The sequence below is a fragment of the Haematobia irritans genome, chromosome 3 (assembly GCF_050003625.1).
Source record: "Haematobia irritans isolate KBUSLIRL chromosome 3, ASM5000362v1, whole genome shotgun sequence".
In the NCBI taxonomy this organism is placed as follows: Eukaryota; Metazoa; Arthropoda; class Insecta; order Diptera; family Muscidae; genus Haematobia; species Haematobia irritans.
The window spans coordinates 133,960,936-133,985,261 of NC_134399.1; the positions used below are offsets into that span (position 1 = coordinate 133,960,936).

Below are 24,326 nucleotides of genomic sequence, written 5' to 3' on the forward strand. Positions count from 1 at the left end.
AAACTTTTATTTCTATAGAATATTATTATATTATGGAAAATTAAGTCAAAATTTTATTTCTATAAAAAAATTTGTCAACATTTTATTTCTATAAAAAAATTTGTCAAAATTTTATTTCTAGAGAAAATTTTGTCAAAATTTTATTTCTATAGAAAATTTTGACAACATTTTATATCTATAGAAAATGTTCTCAAATTTTTATTTCTATAGAAAATTTTTTCAACTATTTCTTTCTATAGAAAATTTTGTCGAATTTTGCGAGTCATTGCAAGCCATTGCATGGCCAAAATACTGACAGGTTAAACTCTTTTCTTGACCAACTTTGAGCAATAGATAAAGCAAAATATAGCCATATGGACCAAAAGCAAGGGGATTTCAAAATTTAGTTACATTTCAGTCATTTGAATGAATAAAAAATATTTTCACACATTTTGAACTATATAAACTATGCGCATTATCATTTTAATATTTTAGCAATAACAAAAATATAATTAAATTTACCATGAGCATATGCAAATGAAACTATTTAAAGTTATCATTAAAGTCAAACAGATGATGGTCTTTAAGAAGAACCTTCACAAAAAAAACAAACAATGTGTAATGGAGTCACCGAAAGGACATAAATCATTGACCTCCAACCTAATGGGGAATGAGACCTTCATAAAAATATTACTTTGTTTGTGTATTTTTGTCGGATTTGTGACACAATCCAAAGGCGCCTTTTTTCTGTTCTTAAGTCATTTGGTGTTCCATTCTCGTTTCTTCTTAAGGATTCTATTAAATATTCATGATGTTGCTTTCGGAAGAATAAAAGTCATAGATGAAATTCTATAGCTATAATAAATTTTTGTTTTAATTTGGGAAATGCGTAAGTAATTTTATCGGGTCATTGGTTGCGTGAACCAATCTTATTTACGGTAATTTCGTGGTATGAGAAATAATGAAAAAGTTAAAAAATGCGTAATGGTAACATTTCATGCTATTATGTTTCAAAGTGTACAGGGATATTGAATAGTTTGAATTTATTACACTGAACAAAATATTGATCTAATATGAAAGATTGTTCAACTTAAACTGTAGGTTACGCAATTTACACAATAGCAAAGACAAATTTCTTTAAAATAAAGTAGTTTTAATTAAAAGAAAGTTCATAGTCTTTGATTTAAGAAATATTCCAACTGAAGTAACCGTAAATCAATTACATATAGATTTTCTCAAAATTTTTAGTATCGTGGAGGAAACATTGGTTAAGCCCGAGTTTGCGATTCCGAATATCGGAACATACCCCGTACTGGTCACTTCTAATTTGACCTGAAGTTTTATGGATGCCCATCAATTGAAAATAGAATGGAATATTGACCCAATTGCTTGCCTTATTATATCCATTCCGTTCCTAAACTGTATACCCCAGCAAAAAACGAGAATGTTCTTTTTGGTTACGGAAGTGGTGCAAAATTGGCTCAGAAGAAGGATTTACTTAAAAAGTAATGACTTAAAAACAACTTCCAAATTTTTTTACTGGGACATACTCGTACTGATCGAATTAGAATAATTTCTTTTTTTTTTGTATTTTGATGAATGTAGTAAAACACCTTTCGTTTTAATACGACAAAAAGAGGACAAACAAAATATGTGCCCTTGCTCCTATGACATGTGGAAGCATACATATCCTATGAAGGTATATGTATGCTTCCACATGTCAGCGTAATTAGTTGCTGATAAAAGTCACGTAGGTGTTGTTGGCGCATCCACAAATTAATTTTTCATAAAAAATAATAAAAAATCAAATTTTGATGCTTTATTTTCTAAGAGATGCCATATGGGAAATTTACTATGCTATCAATTCAAAATGTAAAACAAATCAATCGCTCTCAATCGAATGGGAAGTGTCGCTTCGGTGCCGCAGTGGTACATTTTGCGGTACTCGAGAAAAACTATTTCTCAGATGGGTTGAAAAAGTTGGAGCATCGCTAGGCCAATTATATCGATTTGCGTGATCGTAGTGTTGCCATATTGGAGATGTCTCCACAAATTGTTTTTTTTTTTTTTTGAAAATAAGAGGGAGTCACTGTGGTACTATGGTAGAATTCACACCTTCGTGGGTTCAATCTTAGTATCGACTGAACACCAAAAGTTTTTCAGTGGAGATTTATCCAATCTCAGAAATGTTGGTGACATTTAGGATTTCACCTTAATGTGAAACGCCGTTCGGACTCAGCTATAAGAAGAAGGTCCTTTGTCAGAGACCATAACATAGAAACGGACAGAACTCATTGTTAAGAGAGAAGTTCGCCATTTTGTGGTATCACAATGGACTATATTGCCTAAGTGACCCTGAAATATCGGGCTGACCCTATACCTAAATTACCGTGCTTCTGTGGGTGTTTGTATTTTAATTCAATTTATTAATTCGGTTGCAATCGTTCTCAATATTCATGCATTGGTTTGATCTAGCACACCACAAATTTTGTGCTGCCAAAAAAATTCCCTCGTATGGAATACCTAATATTTTGTCGTCTAAATTAACATTTCACCCAAATAATGCAGTGTGAGATGGAAATAATTTGTACTGACTCAATGGGACATAATTGAGTTGTGTCAGTTTTTGTTTTTTTGGGTTAGCGTGTGCTTTACGTTTTGGGGTGCTCAGGGACGATTATTTGAGTCACGCGGTCAGTAATGTTAGATTTATTTTATTGACTCGTGTATTTTTTGTATTAGATTTTGTTTTCACAAGTAAATACACACAATGTCGTTTTCAGCACTCAAAAAATATATACATATAGGAGTAAATATGTGAAATTTTTGCAAATTTATGTTAATAGATTTGTTTTTTTTTTTTTTTATATATTGTACGTCACAAATCGATAACGGGTTTCAATGGTATACCAAAATGGAAATTTATTATTTTTATATTTATTGTTATTTGTGATAAATTATATTTAGAAAAATAATTCATAGAATTTTCGACATCGAAACATTTTACAATGGTGAGATATCAATTTACATGGTGGAAATATATTTACAAAACGCCTTCAAATCCTTGTGTCAGAGAGATGCGTCTCCTAAACTGCACAAAACTCGCATTCGTATTTTAAGATATCTGTGTGCCTACGCCAATATTTTTTCCCAGTGCATTATATTTAAAATTTTGAAAATTCATCATCATGTTAGCGTTCCACATCTTTACCCCTATCGAAATCCTTTGAATTTGTCATAAATTGGGTTGATAGCATGTCAATGAACTTTAACTTGTCTCGTGTAGCCATCAATTATGGATAGATACCAGTGTTGCCAGGGAAATTTTTCGGTTTATCCTACAAGGACAAAAAAAGTTCCCTACTTTCCTCTACATTGCCAAACGAATTACCCTACAATTTCCCCTACAATATTTTTCGTTCTATAGAAATAATATTTTGACAAAATTTTCTATAGAAATAAAATTTTGAGAAAATTTTCTATAGAAATAAAATGTAGAAAAAATTTCTATAGAAATAAAAAGTTGAAAAAAAAATTCTATAGAAATAAAATTTTGAGAAAATTTTCTGTAGAAATAAAATTTTGACAAAATTTTCTATAGAAATAAAATGTTAAAAAAAAAAATTCTATAGAAATCAAATATTGACAAAACTTTCTATAGAAATAAAATAAAATTCTATAGAAACAAATGTTGAGAAAAATTTCTATAGAAGTAAAATTGTTGAAAAAAATTTCTGTAGAAATAAAATTTTGAGAAAATTTTCTCCAGAAATAAAATTTTGACAAAATTTTCTGTAGAAGTAACATTTTGACAAATTTTTCTATGGAAATACAATTGTGACAAATTTTTCTATAGAAATACAATAGTGACAAAATTTTCTATAGAAATACAATTTTGACAAAATTTTCTATAGCAATAAAATTTTGAAAAAATTTTCTATAGCAATAAAATTTTGAGAACATTTTCTATAGAAATAAAATTTTGAGAACATTTTCTATAGAAATAAAATTTTGACAAAATTTACTATGGAAATAAAATTTAGAGAAATTTTTCGATAGAAATAAAATTTTGAGAAAATTTTCTATAGAAATAAAATTTTGACAACATTTTCTTCTCAAATAAAATTGTGAGAAATTTTTCTATAGAAATAAAATGTTGAACAAAATTCTATAGAAAAAAAATTTTGTCAAAATTTTCTATAAAAATAAAATGTTGACAAATTTTTCTATAAAAATAAATGTTGACAAATTTTTCTATAATAATAAAAATAAAAATCTGACAAATTTTTCTAAAGAAACAAAATGTTGAGAAAATTTTCTATAGAAATAAAATTGTAACAAATTTTTCTATAGAAATAAAATTGTGAGAAAATTTTCTATAGAAATAAAATTTTGACAAAATTTTCTATAGCAATAAAATTTTGATAAAATTTTCTATAGAAATAAAAATTTGAGAAAATTTTCTATAGAAATAAAATTTTGAGAAATTTTTCTATAGAAATAAAATGTTGAAAAAAAATCTATAGAAATAAAATCTTGACAAAATTTTCTGTATAAATAAAATTTTGACGACATTTTCTAGAGAAATAAAATGTTGAGAAAATTTTCTGTAGAAATAAAATTTTGACAAAATTTTCTGTAGAAATAAAATGTTGACAAAATTTTCTATAAAAATAAAATTTTGACAACATTTTCTATAGAAATAAAATGTTGACAAAATTTTCAATAGAAATAAAATTTTGCGAAAATTTTCTAGAGAAATAACATTTTGACAAAATTTTCTATAGAAATAAAATTTTGAGAAAATTTTCTATAGAAATAAAATTTTGAGAAAATTTTCTGTAGAAATAAAATTTTGACAAAATTTTCTGTAGAAATAAAATTTTGACAAAATTTTCTATAAAAATAAAATGTTGACAAATTTTTCTATAAAAATAAATGTTGACAAATTTTTCTATAATAATAAAATGTTGACAATTTTTTCTATAGAAATAAAAATGTGACAAATTTTTCTAAAGAAACAAAATGTTGAGAAAATTTTCTATAGAAATAAAATTGTAACAAATTTTTTTATAGAAATAAAATTGTGAGAAAATTTTCTATAGAAATAAAATTTTGGCAAAATTTTCTATAGCAATAAAATTTTGATAAAATTTTCTATAGAAATAAAAATTTGAGAAAATTGTCTATAGAAATAAAATTTTGAGAAATTTTTCTATAGAAACAAAATGTTGAAAAAAAATCTATAGAAATAAAATCTTGACAAAATTTTCTGTAGAAATAAAATTTTGACAACATTTTCTAGAGAAATAAAATGTTGAGAAAATTTTCTGTAGAAATAAAATCTTGACAAAATTTTCTGTAGAAATAAAAATCTGACAAATTTTTCTAAAGAAACAAAATGTTGAGAAAATTTTCTATAGAAATAAAATTGTAACAAATTTTTCTATAGAAATAAAATTGTGAGAAAATTTTCTATAGAAATAAAATTTTGACAAAATTTTCTATAGCAATAAAATTTTCTATAGAAATAAAAATTTGAGAAAATTTTCTATAGAAATAAAATTTTGAAAAATTTTTCTATAGAAATAAAATGTTGAAAAAAACATCTATAGAAATAAAATCTTGACAAAATTTTCTGTAGAAATAAAATGTTGACAAAATTTTCTATAAAAATAAAATTTTGACAAGTTTTTCTATAGAAATACAATTTTGACAAAATTTTCTATAGAAATAAAATTTTGACAAAATTTTCTAAAGAAATAAAATGTTGACAACATTTTCTATAGAAATAAAATTGTGAGAAAATTTTCTATAGAAATAAAATGTTGAAAAAAAAATTGTATAGAAATAAAATTTGACAAAATTTTCTGTAGAAATAAAATTTTGATAAAATTTTCTGTAGAAATAAAATTTTGAAAAAAATTTTCTATAAAAATAAAATTTTGACAACATTTTCTATAGAAAAAAAAATTTGTGAAAATTTTCTATAGAAATAAAATTTTGAAAAAAAATTTCTATAGAAATAAAATTTTGACAAAATTTTCTATAGAAATAAAATTTAGAGAAAACTTTCTATAGAAATAAAATTTTGACAAATTGTTCGATAGAAATAAAAATCTGACAAATTCTTCTATAGAAATAACAATTTGTAGAAATAAAATGTTGACAAAATTTTCTATAAAAACAAAATTTTGACAAGTTTTTCTATAGAAATACAATTTTGACAAAATTTTCTATAGAAATAAAATTTTGACAAGTTTTTCTATAGAAATACAATTTTGACAAAATTTTCTATAGAAATAAAATTTTGACAAAATTTTCTAAAGAAATAAAATTTTGACAACATTTTCTATAAAATAAAATTGTGAGAAAATTTTCTATAGAAAGAAAATTTTGACAAAATTTTCTATAGAAATAAAATTTTGTCAAAAATACGTCCCTACAAGACCCTAAATATTAGAAAAAAACCTACATGTAGGGAATTTCTCTTACTTCTGGCAACACTGATAGATACTCAAGAAGTAATTTAGGCCAGCAACAAAATGGTTCCATGTTTAAATGAGATGAAATAGTGTGTGTATTCAGGCCGGTTGTATGAATGGACTCATCCAATTAATTCCATAAGTCAACCAATTTGTTGCCACAAAAAAAGAAAAATTAAATTAAAAATTCTGCTTTAATTGAAGTACTTTGTAACTTTCTTTGTCTTTTTTTCGTTCGTGTTAGACCCAAACAACTAAGGAATTCATCAACAATTCATCGGAGATTAATGAAGAATATCAAATTAGGTTTTGATTGATTGATTTAACTAAAGTGGTAGACTAAATCAACTCCAAAAATGAATTTTCCATATGATATTGTATTCATTGCTGTTACCACCATCATACACGCAAAGAAAAAAAACGTTTGGAAAACGTGTACCGAAAACGTTTTTCTTTTGTTAGAGTTTTTTGAATTGCTTCGAAAATTTTAAACTTTTATCAACAAAAAAATTCGTTTGTTACAATTTTTTTATTTTTTCAATAAAAAAAGTTATTTTTGAAACAACAACAGAGTCCATTTCGTTTATATCAAACACTGTTCTTTTCTGACTTTTGGTCTTTAATAAAACACATTTTACAGTTCAAAATTTAATTTAGTACAATGTAATGTTGAACATTTTTTTCGGAATCTTCCGAACATATGTAGAATGTATGTAAAAAAAAAAGAAAAAAAAAACTTTGGTCGAAGCAGAGATCGAACCCACGACCCTTGGCATGAGAGTCAGACGTAGCAACCCCTGCTCCACGGTGCCAAACTAAATGTTTGTTTCTGTTAAATAAACTTTGTTTATTCGGTTCGTGGGCGCCGCAAGCTATGCTATATAAATATAACTTATATGGATATTTATCTATTGATGACCATAACAGGTACATAGCTCAGTGGTTAGTGTGTTGGCTTACAAAGTGCATGGTCCGCGGTTCGATTCTCCGTCCAGGCGAAAGGTAAAAAAATTTTAAAAATTTATAAAATCGTATAATTTCTTCTACATTGTTTGTATTACAGAAAAAGGTGCTAAGAACTAAAAATCTTCGTGGAAGTGAGAAAGATGTGAGGGAAAATGCAATTAGCCAGAAAAAAATTTTTTTTTTGAGTTAGTCTTTATGAAATTGTTTTTACATCCTGGAAAAGAATAAACGTTTATCACAAAAAGTATATACTTTTCTTCCAAATACACTTCCTTACAGCGAAAAGCAAATGAGAAACGAACTTTGTTTGTCTAAAATTTCGTTTGGGAGGAAAGAATTATTTTTTTGCGTGTAGTTAATATTTTATGAAGTTTAAAATGAACCCATGTAAATTAAATATTTTATATGAGAATTTCATTGAGTGTTACATGATGCAATTATATTCGATTATTTGTTAATTCAATGAATACAGATTAATTTATGGTCATAGTCTGTTTTTTCCCAAGCCGATATAAGGATAAGGTATGACGGTATTGAATAAATTTGTTCTGTGAAATTAAAGACAAGTTAAATATGCACTGATTATATGGGGGAGAAATTTATTTTTTTTTGCTAAAAATATTATTTTAATTTGTGTATTCCATATAGACCGATCTCCCGATTTGAGTTTTTGATGGCATGAAAAGCGGAATTTTCATTTGATTTGCTTGACCCTAAAGGAGCTACGTCATATGTTTCCCACAATAGTATGACATTGTGTCAATTGACATTTTCTTCTGGATTTTTTTTTTTAAATTCCATCTTTATGTAATATTTAAAATTTTCAACAACGTAACCACAGAATATACGAGAAGAAAACTGTAATTGATACAGTTGATGTTATACAATCATTTATGGCATACGATGGAAAATGTCATTAATATGCATCATTTTTCACTTTTCTTTCAATTACTATATGGTTGGCAGTGTCATGTGAATGTATGTATGAATCAATTAAACGGCAAAGGGTGATGAAAACAAACGGGCAAAACAATTAAAGTGGTTTGAGGTGAAATAAATCTATACAAATGAAAGATTCAAATATTGTTCTGCCTGTTACAACGATGATTATAATCATCATAATGGTGTCGTTTTGTCGCAATGTAATTTAACTCTAATTGATATAAATTGATATTACATGGTAAAGGGGGTAAACATTTTCGAAAACTGGAATGATGAATAAAATAAGTATACACGAGTGAAAATTCGACTCTACAAAGTTTTTATAGAAATAAAATTTTGACAAAATTTTCTATAGAAATAAAATTTTGACAAAATTTTCTATAGAAATAAAATTTTTACAAAATTTTCTATAGAAATAAAATTTTGACAAAATTTTCTATAGATATAAAATTTTGACAAAATTTTCTAAAGATATAAAATTTTGACAAAATTTTCTATAAAATTAAAATTTTAAGAAAATTTTCTATGGAAATACAATTTTATATAGAAATAAAATTTTGACAAAATATTCTATATAAATAATTTTTTTTCTATAGAATAAATATTGTCAAATTTTTCTATAGAAATACAATTTTGAGAAAATTTTCTATAGAAATAAAATTTTGAAAAATGTTTCTATACTAAAATTTTGAGAAACTTTTCCATAGAAATAAAATTTTGAGATAATTTCCTATAGAAATAAATTGACGAAATTTTCTATAGAAACAAAATTTTGTCAAAATTTACTAAAGAAATAAAATTTTGAGACAATTTTCAACAGAAATAAAATTTTGACAAAATTTTCTATAGAATTAACATTTTTGACAAAATTTTCTATAGAAATAAAATTTTGACAAAATTTTCTATAGAAATAAAATTTTGACAAAATTTTCCATAGAAATAATTTTTTTTCTATAGAATAAACATTGTCAAAATTTTCAATAGAAATAAAATTTTGACAAAATTTTCTATAGAAATAAAATTGTTTTTTTTTTCATTCGTTTTGTTTTGTTATTATTGGTTTTGTTCTTTAAGCATTGTTGTTGTTTTTTGATTTCAGCTTAAAACCATGCATTGACTAAACTACAAGTGTAGCTTAACCAACAGAGGAAAAGAATGTTTGTCAAATTTATTTGGGCAAAGCCCTATAGATCGTTGGATGGACGCACGTTTCGGAATTACCACATTCCTCATCAGCATCCTCTACTTGCAGCAAAACTATCAACCAATTATCACTTGGAGTTTAGTCAATGCATGGTTTTAAGCTGAAATCAAAAAACAACAACAAATAAAATTGTGAGAAAATTTTCAATAGAAATAAAATTTTGACAGTTTCTACAGAAATACAATTTTGAGAAAATTTTCTATAGAAATAAAATTTTGGCAAAATTTTCTATAGAAATAATTTTTGTTCTTCTATAGAATATACATTGTCAAAATTTTCTATAGAAATAAAATTTTGAGAAAATTTTTCAGAAAATAAAATTTTGAGAAAAGTTTTTAGGAAATTAAATTTTGAGAAAATTTTCTATAGAAATAAAATTTTGACAAAATTTTCTACAGAAATAAAATTTTGAGAAAAATTTCTATAGAAATAAAATTTTGAGAAAATTTTCTATAGAAATAATATTGTGAGAAAATTTTCTATAGAAATAAAATGTTGAAAAAAAAAATTCTATAGAAATAAAATTTTGACATAATTTTCTATAAAAATAAAATGTTGACAAATTTTTCTATAAAAATAAAATGTTGACAATTTTTTCTATAGAAATAAAAATCTGACAAATTTTTCTAAAGAAACAAAATGTTGACAAAATTTTCTATAGAAATAAAATTTTAAGAAAATTTTCTATAGAAATTAAATTTTGAGAAAATTTTCTATAGAAATAAAATTTTGAGAAAACATTCTATTGAAAAAAAATATTTTGAAAAATTTTTCTATAGAAATACAATTTTGACAAAATTTTCGAAAGAAATAAAATGTTGAGAAAATTTTCTATAGAAATAAAATTTTGAGCAAATGTTATATAGAAATAGAATTATGAGAACATTTTCTATAGAAATAAAATTTTGAGAAAAATTTCTATCTAAATACAATTTTGAGAAAATTTCCTATAGGCCAAAAATTTTGACAAAATTTTGGGAAAATTTTCTATACAAATAAAATTTTGATATAATTTTCTATAGAAATAAAATGTTGACTGAATTTTCTATAGAAATAAAATTTTGACCAAATTTTCTATGGAGATAAAATTTTGGCAAAATTTCCTATAGAAATAAAATTTTGATTAAATTTTCTATGGAAATAAAATTTTGAGAAAATTTTCTATGGAAATAAAATTTTGAGAAAATAGAAATAAAATGTTGAAATGAAAATAGAAATAAATGTGTAGAAAATCTATAGAAATAAAATTTTGACAAAATTTTCCATAGATATAAAATTAGGAGAACATTTTCTATAGAATTAAAATTTTGAGAAAAATTTATATCCAAATACAATTTTGAGAATATTTCCTATAGACAAAAAATTTTGACAAAATTTTCTATAGAAATAAAATTTTGGGAGATTTTCTATACAAATAAAATTTTGAGAACATTTTCGATAGAAATAAAATTTGGAGATAATTTTCTATAGAAATAAAATTTTGACAGAATTTTCTATGGAGATAAAATTTTGACACCCTATCAACTCAGTTGCCCACCCTGAACATTTTTGCCAAAGACACCATGTGTCTATCTCGTCTCCTTCTGGGTGTTGCAAACATATGCACTAACTTATAATACCCTGTTACACAGTGTGGCGCAGGGTATAATTATGATAACATTTTCTATAGAAATAAAATTTTGAGAAAATTTCCTATCCAAATACAATTTTGAGAAAATTTCCTATCGACAAAAAATTTTGACAAAATTTTCTATAGAAATAAAATTTTGACAAAATTTTCTATAGAGATAAAATTTTGACAAAATTTTCTATAGAAATAAGTTTTTGTGAAAATTTTATATAGAATTAAAATTCGTTTTGTTTTGTTATTGTTGGTTTAGTCTTCAATCATTTTTGTTGGGTTTGATTTCAAACCATGCATTGACTAAACTATAAGTGTAGCTTAACCAACAGAGTAAAAGAATGTTTGTCATACCTTTAAAATTATACACACTTACAATTCAAGGGATATTTATACACCCAAAAAATTGTCGGTAATATGATCATAATATACCATATAGGAAATATTAAAATAAAGTGCTAAAATAAAAAATAAAATATTTCTTTCGAAGAAAAAACTTTTTTTATTCTAAACACAAAATTGTGATCAAAAGTTTTAAAGTAAGACTTTTTTTAATTTGATAGAGTTTTGGTAATATTTTCTTAAAATGTTGTTACATCAATTATGGCACGAGTGTCAAACGTGATGGGAGCTCGTATGCATGTGGTCAAGAGTTATCCGTCTTTGGCTGTTGGTTTTCCTCATTTCTTGGTAGACAACTTGCAAACAAATGGTTGTGTATTACTCAGAATTGAGCGAGAAATTTTTGTTGGATTTGGCCCATCTTGAAACAGACATACTGCTTACTCTCGGGCGTAAATTCACGATTCATCATCTGTTACGATGTCATAGACGTGTTTTGAGGAGCAATAGGTTAGTTATAGTGGCAGCCTGATATTGCAGGCTCACTTACTCTAGACAGTCCATTGTGATACTACAGTCGTGAACTTCTCTCTTATCACTGAGTGACGCACGTTTATATGTTTAGCTCAATGACAAAGGACTTAATGTCCTTAATATATATACATTAATACATATACATTGTGTGCCTTCGAATGAAGGTTTAGAGCCATAGTTTTTTATGCAATCACTTTGGATGTCAAGTTACCTTATGACAATATATACAAAGTTTTAATTAATTTCATTCTAAAATATTCCACCCTTTTATTTTTAATTTTCGTCATACAATGCAATACAATACAAGTCATTATATTCCATGAATGTAAATGTAAATGTTTTGAGGCGTCCATATTGTTTTTGATAAAATAGCTTTTGTTTATGGCTTAGTTCTTCTCTTTTTTTCGTTCCTTCCTTCCTCCTCTATTAATGTCAATGTCAAGGAAATAATCTTCTTCTTGTTGTAAGCGACCTTGTCGGGTCTCATCTGCAGATCCCCAACGCCGGGAAGAATGTACATTTTAATTGTAGCTTTTGTTTGTTACATCCACTTGAGTTACTTAAGATGGCTATAAATTTCAATTTGTAGGCCGAATCTGCTACACGCCTCACAAAGTTTCAAATGATTTTGGTATTCAAGGCATAGAAATAAAAGGCTTTTACTACGTCTTCATTAATGAAAATAAGGCATTCATTTCTTTCTAGAAATTCTCTTGTGAAAAGAAAGAATATGTAAATGATATCACTTTTATGTCTCATAAACTTTTATTCTTTTTGTAAAACTTAAAACAGTAAAGAAAACAAGAAACGTTTACTAATAAGCAGTCAAGAATTACATATTGAACATATTGTTAGAGCATTATATTTTACAACATTTTTCCCCACAAACACATTAGCTAGTACGCTAAGCACTAACTAAAAATAATACTCAATTCAATTAAATTGATCTTCTATAAGTGGTTTCACACCAATGTGGAACGCCGTTCGGACTCGGCTATAAAAAGGAGGTCCATTGTCATTGAGCTTAACATGGAATCGGGCAGCACTCAGTGATAAGTGAGAAGTTCACTTGCTTTTTATAGCCGTGTCCGAACGGCGTTCCACAATGCCGTGAAACCAATTAAAGAAGCTTTGGAACATTCAGAACTGTCACCAGCATTACTGAGGTGGGATAATCCACCGTTGAAAAACTTTTTGGTGTTTGGTCGAAACTGGGTTTGAATCCACGACCCTGTGTATGCAAGGCGGGCATGCTAACCATTGCACCACGGTGGTTCCCTAACCTAACGTAAGTGTCATCTCTTGTTCTCAGAAATGAATCATGTATAGGTCTAAGTATGCCTTGTAGGTATGAATCGGCTGGCAGAAGACATAATTCCCCATTTAGTGATTTTTGTGGTGGTGGCCATTTTTATTTAAATATTTCGATTTTAATTTAAAAATAAGTAGCAACTAAATTTTTCTTCTCACAGAACTTCGATTCTGAGTACATTGCCCCAAACTACAACTTAACTAAATGCGTTACTAAAAATTTGGCATATGTATGTGGTATTAAACGAAATGGCAAATAAGAGACATTCCAATATATGAACCTTCATACTTCCCATATTGTTTCATTTAATTTAAAACGTTAAATTGTCGAAAGTACTTAATATATGAAACTTTTATTGGTCCCCAGTTGATCTGGGTATATACGTGCAAATATCTCTAATTGAAACAATAAATATATATATGTGTGTATGTAAACAATAAAAATATACATACATACATACATACATAAGACGTGTGAAGTTAATTTAATTGCGTGTGGAATATGGAAAGGGAGAGACAAAATATGCAAATCTCAAAGAAATTAATTTTTTTTACCCATAGACTACGTCACACAATTTACAGACAGCTTGAATGATTGAAAATACACCACGACGATATTATTTACTCTCTCACATTGTGGTGGATGAAGAAATTTTAGATATTTATTGGAATGTGTGGGTGTGAGAGACAACATATATATGTATGTAAGTGCTTCTGAGCATATGATAAAGCGTGAGAGTGATGCCCTCATACGCAAAATTATTTATTCAAATAGAAAATGATTTTCAATCTTTGGTGTTTTTTATGGTAATTCATTGAAATTGATTTGCAAATTTTTTTGTTTATATACATTTCAATATGGAAATGTTGATATATATTTGCAATATGATTTCTTTAGAATAAAATTTTATTGTTATTGTTATTGAAGTTTGTCGTCTTCGGAGGCAATGGAATAACTACATACACAGCAAGGGGTTGTTAAGGGGTTGAAATATTTTCCTTTATAAGCATTTTAAAAAGAGTCGTTTTCCTTATGAAAAAACAATTGCGTAAAGTGGAAAATCAGGCGGGGCCGACTATATCATACCCTAAATCACCCCTATTGAATTAATATATACAAGCACTTGTGGGGTACAATTGAAATCGGTTTAGGAAATAAAACGTTTTTCCTTATTTAAGAAAATTAAGGTATATGTTTATGGGAGCTTTATTTCAATCTGAACAGACATTAGGAGTTATACTTAATTTTACACCTACACGGATAAAAAAGACTGTTTTTCATATGTTTGGCTATAAACTTTATATGTTTGGAACACAAATTTTTAAACACAATATTTTTGAGTGCAAGCATATAATGTTCATAAACTAGCATAACATGTTTGGGACATATATGTTAATATGTTAGAACATATTATGTTTGGGACATAAAATGTTTGTAAATATAATATGCTTGGATGCAAACATATATTAATTTAGAAATAGCCTATAAACATATATGTGTTTAGTAGCTTGGAGCGCTATTTAACAGGGAGCGATATTGAATTAAGTTGGTGGTTGTTGCTTGTTATTACAAAATTAACATTTTATTTTTCCTTGGGCAATTGATCAGCTACATCTTTGATCCTTACAAACTGTGTGGTCCGCTGTTCGAATCCCCGTCCGGCAAAAGGTAAAATTAAAAAAAATCATACAATTGAATAATTTCTTCTACAATGTTTGTATTACAGAAAAAGGTGCTAAGAACTAAAAAATCTCGTGGAAGTGAGAAAGATGTGGGGGAATATACAATTGGGCAGAAACAAAATTTTGAGCATTCAGGTCGAAAACCTATGTTGTTAGCACCTATATTACCTGTTTATTTTCATAATTCATTATGATTGTAAATATATAAATAAATAAATAAAATTTTGAGCACAATATTGTTTGGGAGAATTTTTTTAAGCATATAATATTTTTGGGTGCAAAATGCTTCCAAACATATTATATGTTCACATAATAACATATTGTTTTTTGGAAGACAACATTATTGAATTTGGATGCAAAAATACAAAATGTTTGGAACTTAGACTACCCAAACATATATTGTTTAGACCAATATGCTTTCAAACATATTATATATTGGAAGAGATCAAACATATAAATGTTTGGGCAATACCCAAAAATATATATGCTTGAAGCAAAATATGTTTGGGAGTATATGTTACAGAAGCGATTTTTTGTGAGCGTGTACAGAGTTAGCAGGTCATTTATATTGAGTTTATTATAAAAAAGGAAGGAATTGTTCAATTTTAGTGTGGCTAATGTAGTCAAATTTGTGAAAATCGGGCAATATATTTATGTCAGAGCTATGTATAAATCTGAATAAGATCAGTTAATACATCTCAATTTGAATTTTGAATAATAATTGGTTAATAAATAAGGGTATTATGGCTTTATTTGAGATAATCAGACCATACAAAATATGGATGATATTTTGCACGTTTAAATGATACTATAGAAGAGTAAATTGTGCCAACTTTGGAAAGATCGGTTGACAAATAACGATATAACGGCCAAATTTGGGAATTCGGCGGATACATATATATGGGAGCTATAGCTAAATATGAACCGATTCCAAAATCTGAAGAACATTTTACCAAAAATTTTATTTCTATAGAAAATTTTGTCAAAATTTGCTAAAAATTTTATTTTTTATAGAAAATTTTATCAAAATTTTATTTCTGTACAAAAATTTCTCAAGATTTTATTTCTGTACAAAAATTTCTCAAAATTTTATTTCTGTACAAAAATTTCTCAAAATTTTATTTCTATAGAAAATTTTGGTAAAATTTTATTTCTATAGAAAATTTTGGTAAAATTTTATTTCTATAGAAAATTTTGTCAAAATTTTATTTCTATAGAAAATTTTGTAAAAGTTTTATTTCTATAGAAAATTTTGTAAAAGTTTTATTTCTATAGAAAATTTTGTCAAAATTTTATTTCTGTAGAAAATTTTTTCAAATTTTTATTTCTATAGAAAATTTTGTCAAAATTTTATTTCTACAGAAAATTTTTAAGAATGTTATTTCTATAGAAAATTTTCCCAAAATTTTGATTCTATATAAAATGTTTTCAAAATTTTTTTTCTATAGAAAATTTTGTCAAAATTATATTTCTGTACAAAAATTTCTAAAAATTTTATTTCTATAGAAAATTTTGTCAAAATTTTATTTCTATATAAAATTTTGTCAAATTTTTATTTTTATAAAAAATTTTGTCAAAATTTTATTTCTATGGAAAATTTTTAAGAATGTTATTTCTATAGAAAATGTTCCCAAAATTCTATTTCTGTACAAAAATTTCTCAAAATTTTATTTCTATAGAAAAATTTTGTCAAAATTTTATTTCTATTGAAAATTTTGTCAAAATTTTATTTCTATAGAAAATTTTGTCAAATTTTTATTTCTACAGAAAATTTTGTAAAAATTGTATTTCTATAGAAAATTTTGTCAAAATTTTATTTCCATAGAAAATTTTGTCAAAATTATATTTCTGTACAAAAATTTCTCAAAATTTTATTTCTAGAAAATAGTGTCAAAATTTTATTTCTATAGAAAATTTTGTCAAAATGTTTTTTCTATAGAAAATTTTGTCAAAATTTTATTTCTATAGAAAATTTTCTCAACATTTTATTTCTGTACAAAAATTTCTCAAAATTTTATTTCTATAGAAAATTTTATTTCTATAGAAAATTTTCTCAAAATTTTATTTCTGTACAAAAATTTCTCAAAATTTTATTTCTATAGAAAATTTTGTCAAAATTTTATTTCTATAGAAAATTTTCTCAAAATTTTATTTCTGTACAAAAATTTCTCAAAATATTATTTCTATAGAAAATTTTGTCAAAATTTTATATCTATAGAAAATTTTCTCAAAATATTATTTCTGTACAAAAATTTCTCAAAATTTTATTTCTATAGAAAATTTTCTCAAAATTTTATTTCTATAGAAAATTTTCTCAAAATTTTATTTCTGTACAAAAATTTCTCAAAATTTTATTTCTATAGAAAATTTTGTCAAAATTTTATTTCTATAGAAAATTTTCTCAAAATTTTATTTCTGTACAAAAATTTCTCAAAATTTTATTTCTATAGAAAATTTTGTCAAAATTTTATTTCTATAGAAAATTTTCTTAAAATTTTTTCTCTATAGAACATTTTTTTCAAAACTTTATTTCTATAGAAAATTTTGTCAAAATTTTATTTCTATAGAAAATTTTGTCAAAATTTTATTTCTAGTGAAAATTTTGTCAACAATTTATTTCTATAGCAAAATTTTATTTCTATAGAAAATTTTCTTAAAATTTTTTCTCTATAGAACATTTTTTTCAAAACTTTATTTCTATAGAAAATTTTGTCAAAATTTTATTTCTATAGAAAATTTTGTCAAAATTTTATTTCTATAGAAAATTTTGTCAAAATTTTATTTCTAGTGAAAATTTTGTCAACAATTTATTTCTATAGCAAAATTTTATTTCTATAGAAAATTTTGTCAAAGTTTTATTTCTATAGAAAATTTTGTCAAAATTTTGATTTCTATAGAAAATTTAGTTAAAATTTTTTTTCTATAGAAAATTTTGTCAAGATTGTATTTTTATAGAAAATTTTGTCAAAATTGTATTTCTATAGAAAATTTGTCAAATTTTTTTGTATAAAATTATATAAAAATTGTATTTCTATAGAAAATTTTAGCAAAATATTAGTTTCATAAAAATTGAGGTACGTTTTAGTTGGAGAGGTATATTTTACAGATTTTATTGCTATAGATAATAGACAAAAAATTATATTTCTATAGAAGATTTTTTCAAAATTTTATTTCAATAGAAAATGATGTCAAAATTTTATTTCTATAGCAAATTTTGTCAAAATTTTATTTCTTTAGAATATTATATAAAAATTTTATTTCTATAGGAAATTTGATCAAAATATTATTTTCATAAAAATTAAGGTACCTTTTAATTGGAGAGGAATATTTTACAAAATCTTAATATTATTTCTATAGAAAATTTTATTCCTATAGAAAATTTTGTTAACATTTTATTTCTATAAAAAAATTGTGAAGTAAATACTTCTTAGTTGGAGAGGAATAATTTGATCTACCAAACAGTAAAAAATCTACCATTTTTGGTAGAATTCCATCAACTGTGGCAACCTGTGATCATGAGTCGATTGGTATATATGTTATTGGGTCTAAAATCAATATTTCTGGTAGGCACATTTTGTTAGCATATTAAAGTTATTATATCCTGACCACTATGTGATTTTCCTCAAAATATCGCAGTTTTAAAATATGAACCACGCTAATGTGAAATGTGATACCACTCTTGAGTATTTTTCTCCGAATTGGGTATTTTATCAATTTACATAAATTTTTGCGGATTTTTTTTGGGGTATTTTTTCAGTATTTCCAAGTAGATCTAGTCCGTTTGTCTGTGAACGCAACTTTGTAATCAAACTCTAGTTTAAAAACAAAGGACTTCGTATTTATGAAATTTTTAACCCTAAAATTTTTCTTACCGAACTACGAAATTGTCTTTAACAAGTTAACAAATTAATTATATCTAAGGCCGGTACTCTGTTTGGTTTTCGCGTTGAAACTCCATAAAAAAAAATGTTTTTTTTGAGTTGAAAAACTGACGTTTATAGCACGGCACCATTTGCAATGTGAATTAAGAAATAATTTATTTATTAAAACTATTTGTGTGGGTTTATAACGCAAACGCGGACAATACTTTTGTTCCGACACTATACAAAGGATCAAAGGAGTAGCAGATCAATTGCCCAAGGAAAAATAAAATGTTAATTTTGTAATAGCAAGCAGCAATCAGCAACTTAATTCAATATCGCTCCCTGTTAAATAGCGCTCCTTGTTACCTAAATAAACACCGCTTTCTGTGTGCGAAATAATGGTTTCTATAAGAAATTTTCGCAAGAATGAACATAGTACCGGCCTTAATATCTTGAATTTATCGATAAATATTTACTTATTTTTACGACATCGGCATCTAATTAGCGTTTGTTATGCAGTTATTTAAAATTTTCTAAGTTAATAAAAAAATTTCCTTTCTGGTGGGTTCACTGTTTGAGTGTAGATCTGTATGCTAATTTTTTTAGAAATCGGTTCAGTTGTAGATATAGCTATATATATCCATCGCCCGATTGAGAATCTTATGACCATGGAGGTAAAAATTTCTCTTCGATTTACTTGACATTTTTTAAACAGAGGAATTCTTTTCAGAATTCAATATATATGTTATGTGAAGTTTTCCACACAGAGTACAATTAACATTTTAACAATGCGAGCCGAATTTGTTTCAAATCAGAGAGTCGGCTTTTCCACAAACTAATGAACTAAGAGATGTCGACTTTTTGATTTTAAATTCAATATCCATTTTGAATATTGAATAAGTGAATGGCAAACTAATATCGCATACCCCCTATCATATTGTGGAGGGCATAAAATTTAATGTGTGTGAAACACAAGTCGTGTAGGCAGACTGACTACAGTAATTAAATGAATTTTATTTTTTCTCTCGAAACCATGGTCAATTGAGTGAATATTGGTTAGCAATTCATTGATATGAACCAATGGACCCACCGACCACAACATCATCCTCATCATCATCATCATCAAACGAAGAGAATCTAATACAATTACAATGTGAAAACAATAATAAAGAATAATGTACAAATTGCAAGAACAAATTCAAAAAGAAATACAAGAAAAATATCAAATCTAAATGAAAGAATTTCTTTTTCTTTATTTATTTATTGTCATCATCATCATCGGCTATTTACTGCTGTTGTTGGGTATTTGAAGCCAATTATTATAAATTAACACATTCAGTTGTCGAATAGCTATTGAACGTTGATATTCTAGTGTCGGAGAAACTGAAAATTTCACAAGCTAAATTGTAGAAAAAAAAAATACAAAAAAAACCAAAAAACAAGTTTTAAAAGTTTTTTTTTGGTTGGCTGGAAAAAGAAATTTTAAAAATAAATTTTATTAGAAACAACTAAAAAGACAAGAATTATAGAATGGCAATTAAAAATTCAAATAAAACTTTTTACAATTTTAAGTTATAATCAAATTCTTTTAAATATAATATATTTATATGTACAAAAAATATTTTGACTCAACATTTATGGAAATCCTATATAAATCATATGGAGATTACGTATATATCTTCATACGCACATTATAAAATATTTATAGACAAGGAATGTCAACGGGATGAAGATAATATGTTTTGAGCACTACAGAAAGAGAAATATTCCTGTTTATTGAGAAAAACTAAAGAAAATCCGAAAAATCATTATCACGCGCCTTTGCAAATCAAATAATACAAGCAAATGAAAAGAAATAACATTAATTAAATAAATCTGAAATTTTCAAAATACTTTCTCATCAAAGAATTTAATCGAAATTTGAAAACAAGAAAATACAGAGAGAATCCATGAAATATCTCTGTCTTTCTCTTTTTGCAAAATATTCAAAATTTTCTACAATCAAATGAAATAAAAATAAATACTCTCAAGTTCTTGTGACTAAGGCAACTCAATTTTATAGTGCCATGTTCGTTAGCCCCAGGCCTTGTTGAGTAAACAACAAAAATACAGACACACGCGCACACACCTAAAACTCCCTGACGCCTACAAACAATAAACGTGAAAATAAAGGAAAACCAAAAAAAAGAAAAACATTTTCATTTGTCTAAAGCAACGTCATAGTCGTCATAAGCTTAACAAATTTGTTGTAGTTGTTATTATTGTGGCTTGGTATTCTGCGAGTGTGTGACTAGGCCAAGTTATCTCGTATACTCACAACTACGACCAACTGTCACCAACAAAAAAAAAAAATAATTGACAGCATTAGTAGGAGAAGGTGGCATTACCTTTTGGCTTTGTGACATAGCCGGAAAATACACATAAACTTTCTCTCATCTCCCCGATTACTCAAGAGAAAGAGACATAGTGTGTATATGTACATGTGTATGATTTAACCATGCCATTGATAATTGTCTAAGCAAAAACAACTTTCTCTGAAAACTTTTATCTGCCGCTAAAAGAGTGAGCTATAATAACGAAGGAGATAAACCCGAACAAAATCGTTTACTCATCTCATCGTGCTATAAGACAACCAACCGACCGATAGCCATTTGCATAGATTTTTCGAACTCGAGTATTTGGCGTGTGAAAATTGGAAAAACAGTTTATTCATATCTATCAGAGAGCGTTGTTCGTTGTTCGCCAGATATTTGTGAATATTTGCGGCGAAATAATTTGTAAAATTTGTAATCCGTCCATGCCATGCGCGATAAAATATCTCAACTATTTTGCTTGCCAAAAAACGCATGCAAACATAATTCAACAGATAATAGAGGTGTGTGTATTAGTGAGTGAAGTGGTTTTTAACATTTCTCTCATTAGATCATTTTTTTCTTGTGGGTATATTACATTTCATTACAGTGTTTATCATCATATTGAAAATATGGAAATCTAATAAAAAATAAGAGAAAAGAAAAATTAAAAAAAAAACAACGAAACAAAAATTAATATTTAGTAAATAATATTAATGGATATTTAATAGTAAATAATATTAATACAAATTTCTAAAATATTTCAACTATGGTGAAAACAAAAATGTGCAAAATGTTTTAAAAATTTCAATTGTCCTCTTAAACGGCTGATATTTAAATTAGTTAAAATTATTTTATACAAGAGAGAAAATCTAAAGTACGAAAAATATAAAAAGTGGAAGTAAAAAATTACTAAATAAAAAATATAAAAACCAAAAGTGTTATACTCTGATTAGAATAAATATTTTGTGCATTTCTGTAAAAAAAAATATTTGCAAAATCGTGGTATTGGGGAAAAAAACTAACTAATGAGATAATGTTAAAGAAAAGTGAACGAAAATTCTTAGCAATAAAAAAACGTAAAACCATATAAAAATTATGAAATTTAAAAATTTTTTGAAATCATTACAAGAAAGGCCTAAAAAAGAATGTTTATAATTTTTTTTTTTTTTGATATAAAATCAAGTACAAAATAATAAAATATTGCACAAATTGTGAAATTGAATTTGAATTTTTTAATAGTGTTGCAATGTTAAATTTCTTCTCTGTGATTAATTTTATATTAAATTAAAGATTAATTTGAACTGAAAGTTTGACAAAAAATTATAGAAATTTGGTAGTGCTAAATTATTTAATGCATACATTTTCAATTATGATTTGAATATGTAGTTTTTGTTATTAAAATGTATATCTTACGATGATTTGGTGATGAGAAATGATTTCTAAAATAATAAAATAATAAATTGTTTAATTTATGAAATTTCTATAATGGTTTGGATATGTATCTTTAAATAATTGGTACCAAAATTTTTATAATACTGTGATTTGGTAATGAAAAAAATTTCTAAAATAAAATTAATATAGGCGGTCTGTGATACTCTTCACCCCAGCCAAAAACTACACATTGAGTAGTCGAAAAAGTATTTTCGTATTATTTCTAAGCAATCTTCGTCTCATTTTTACAAGGAATTTTATTAAACCAAATATGTGTAATAGTTTCCTCTCTAGACTCTTTATTCCCAAGATTTCATGTCCTTAAAATACGAATTCGAATTTTGCTTAGCATATAAGACGCATTTCATTTCTGAGCGTTTCAAAACTTCTCTAAGTGGTTTCACTGCAATGTGGAACGCCTTTCGGACTCGGCTATAAAAAGGAGGTCCCTTGTCATTGAGCTTAACATGGAATCGGGCAGCACTCAGTGATAAGAGAGAAGTTCACCAATGTGGTATCACAATGGACTGAATGGTCTAAGTGAGCCTGATACATCGGGCTGCCACCTAACCTAACTTAACCTTCTTTGATATAAAGTTTTTTCCTTATCCAAAAGTCGATAAACTTTTCAACAAAGTCGTTTTGTCCTTATAGTTAAGCGATTCGACCTAAAATTGGGTATCCTAACATGGAAGAAAATATCTTTTTACTAAAGTCAACTTGGCTTTAATAGTTGAGAAGTAGACTTTTAGCATCTTGGCTACAAAGCTAAAAACGTTTAAAAATGGGAGATCTTTTCTAACACTTTCTTTTAAAGATTTTTTTTTCTTGAAACATAGCATCAATTTTACTTGTAGTCGAGTGTGAATTTGGGAATTTCAGTTTTAATGGGGTTTTATAGCACATGAAGAAAAATACCGAAAAAATTAACAAATTAAATTTTGTTTCCTAGAATCAAGTACGCGAAACTCAAATTTAAAAGAGAATTGTGTCTTAAATGATTCCTCACTACAGTTCTCCGCTTCTTTGGCTTGGAATCATCAGTGTAAAGACAAGAACTTTGGAACCGGACATGCTTTTTTTTTGAGTGTATAGTGATTTCTCGAAAAATTGCCACAAGTAAATTCCACAGTCTCTTCACTGAAAAAAATATTGACCTAATATGGAAGATTATGCAACTTAAAGTTTAGGAATCGAAATTTACCCAAAGTTAAGGACAAAATTCTTTAAAATAATGACATTTTAGTTAAATGAAAGTTTATAATCCTTGCTTCAAAAATTTTGTTCATTAAATTTAGGACACAAATTTTGAAATTTTCCGTCTCTCTGCTGAAGTTGTAGATCTTTGAAGTAAGGCAAATTTTCCTTAAAATAAAGAAAAACATTTTTAATTTAAAGAAATCATCTTTAACACAACTGACATATTACATTTTTAAATTTAAGATAAAATCGCTTCAAATATATGCTAAGACTTATTTTAAGGATTTGCATCTTGGTTCAAAGTTTTTTTTTAGTATTAGGAAAACAGTTTTTACTTTGAAGTACTTGGCATAATTTGGATTTTTTTTATTAATATATCACAAAAAGAGGATAAAAATTCGATGAATGAGA

At 25.9% G+C, this 24,326-nt stretch overlaps 1 protein-coding gene across 3 annotated transcripts in view; it reads left to right on the plus strand.

Annotated features, from left to right (window-relative positions):
- The window catches only part of sbm (L-type amino acid transporter sobremesa), a 132,897-nt gene that overhangs the window by 62,610 nt on the left and 45,961 nt on the right, over positions 1–24,326 (plus strand). Inside the window, exon 1 of one of the 3 annotated variants that reach the window (XM_075298753.1) lies at positions 20,452–21,805. The exons of 1 other annotated variant lie outside the window; for it this stretch is intronic. In XM_075298753.1, the coding sequence (XP_075154868.1) occupies positions 21,733–21,805 (73 nt within the window). In that variant the 5' untranslated portion in view covers positions 20,452–21,732. Of the gene's footprint in view, positions 1–20,451; positions 21,806–24,326 lie in introns of those variants that run through there. One more of the 3 variants, XM_075298751.1, reaches the window with a different exon arrangement.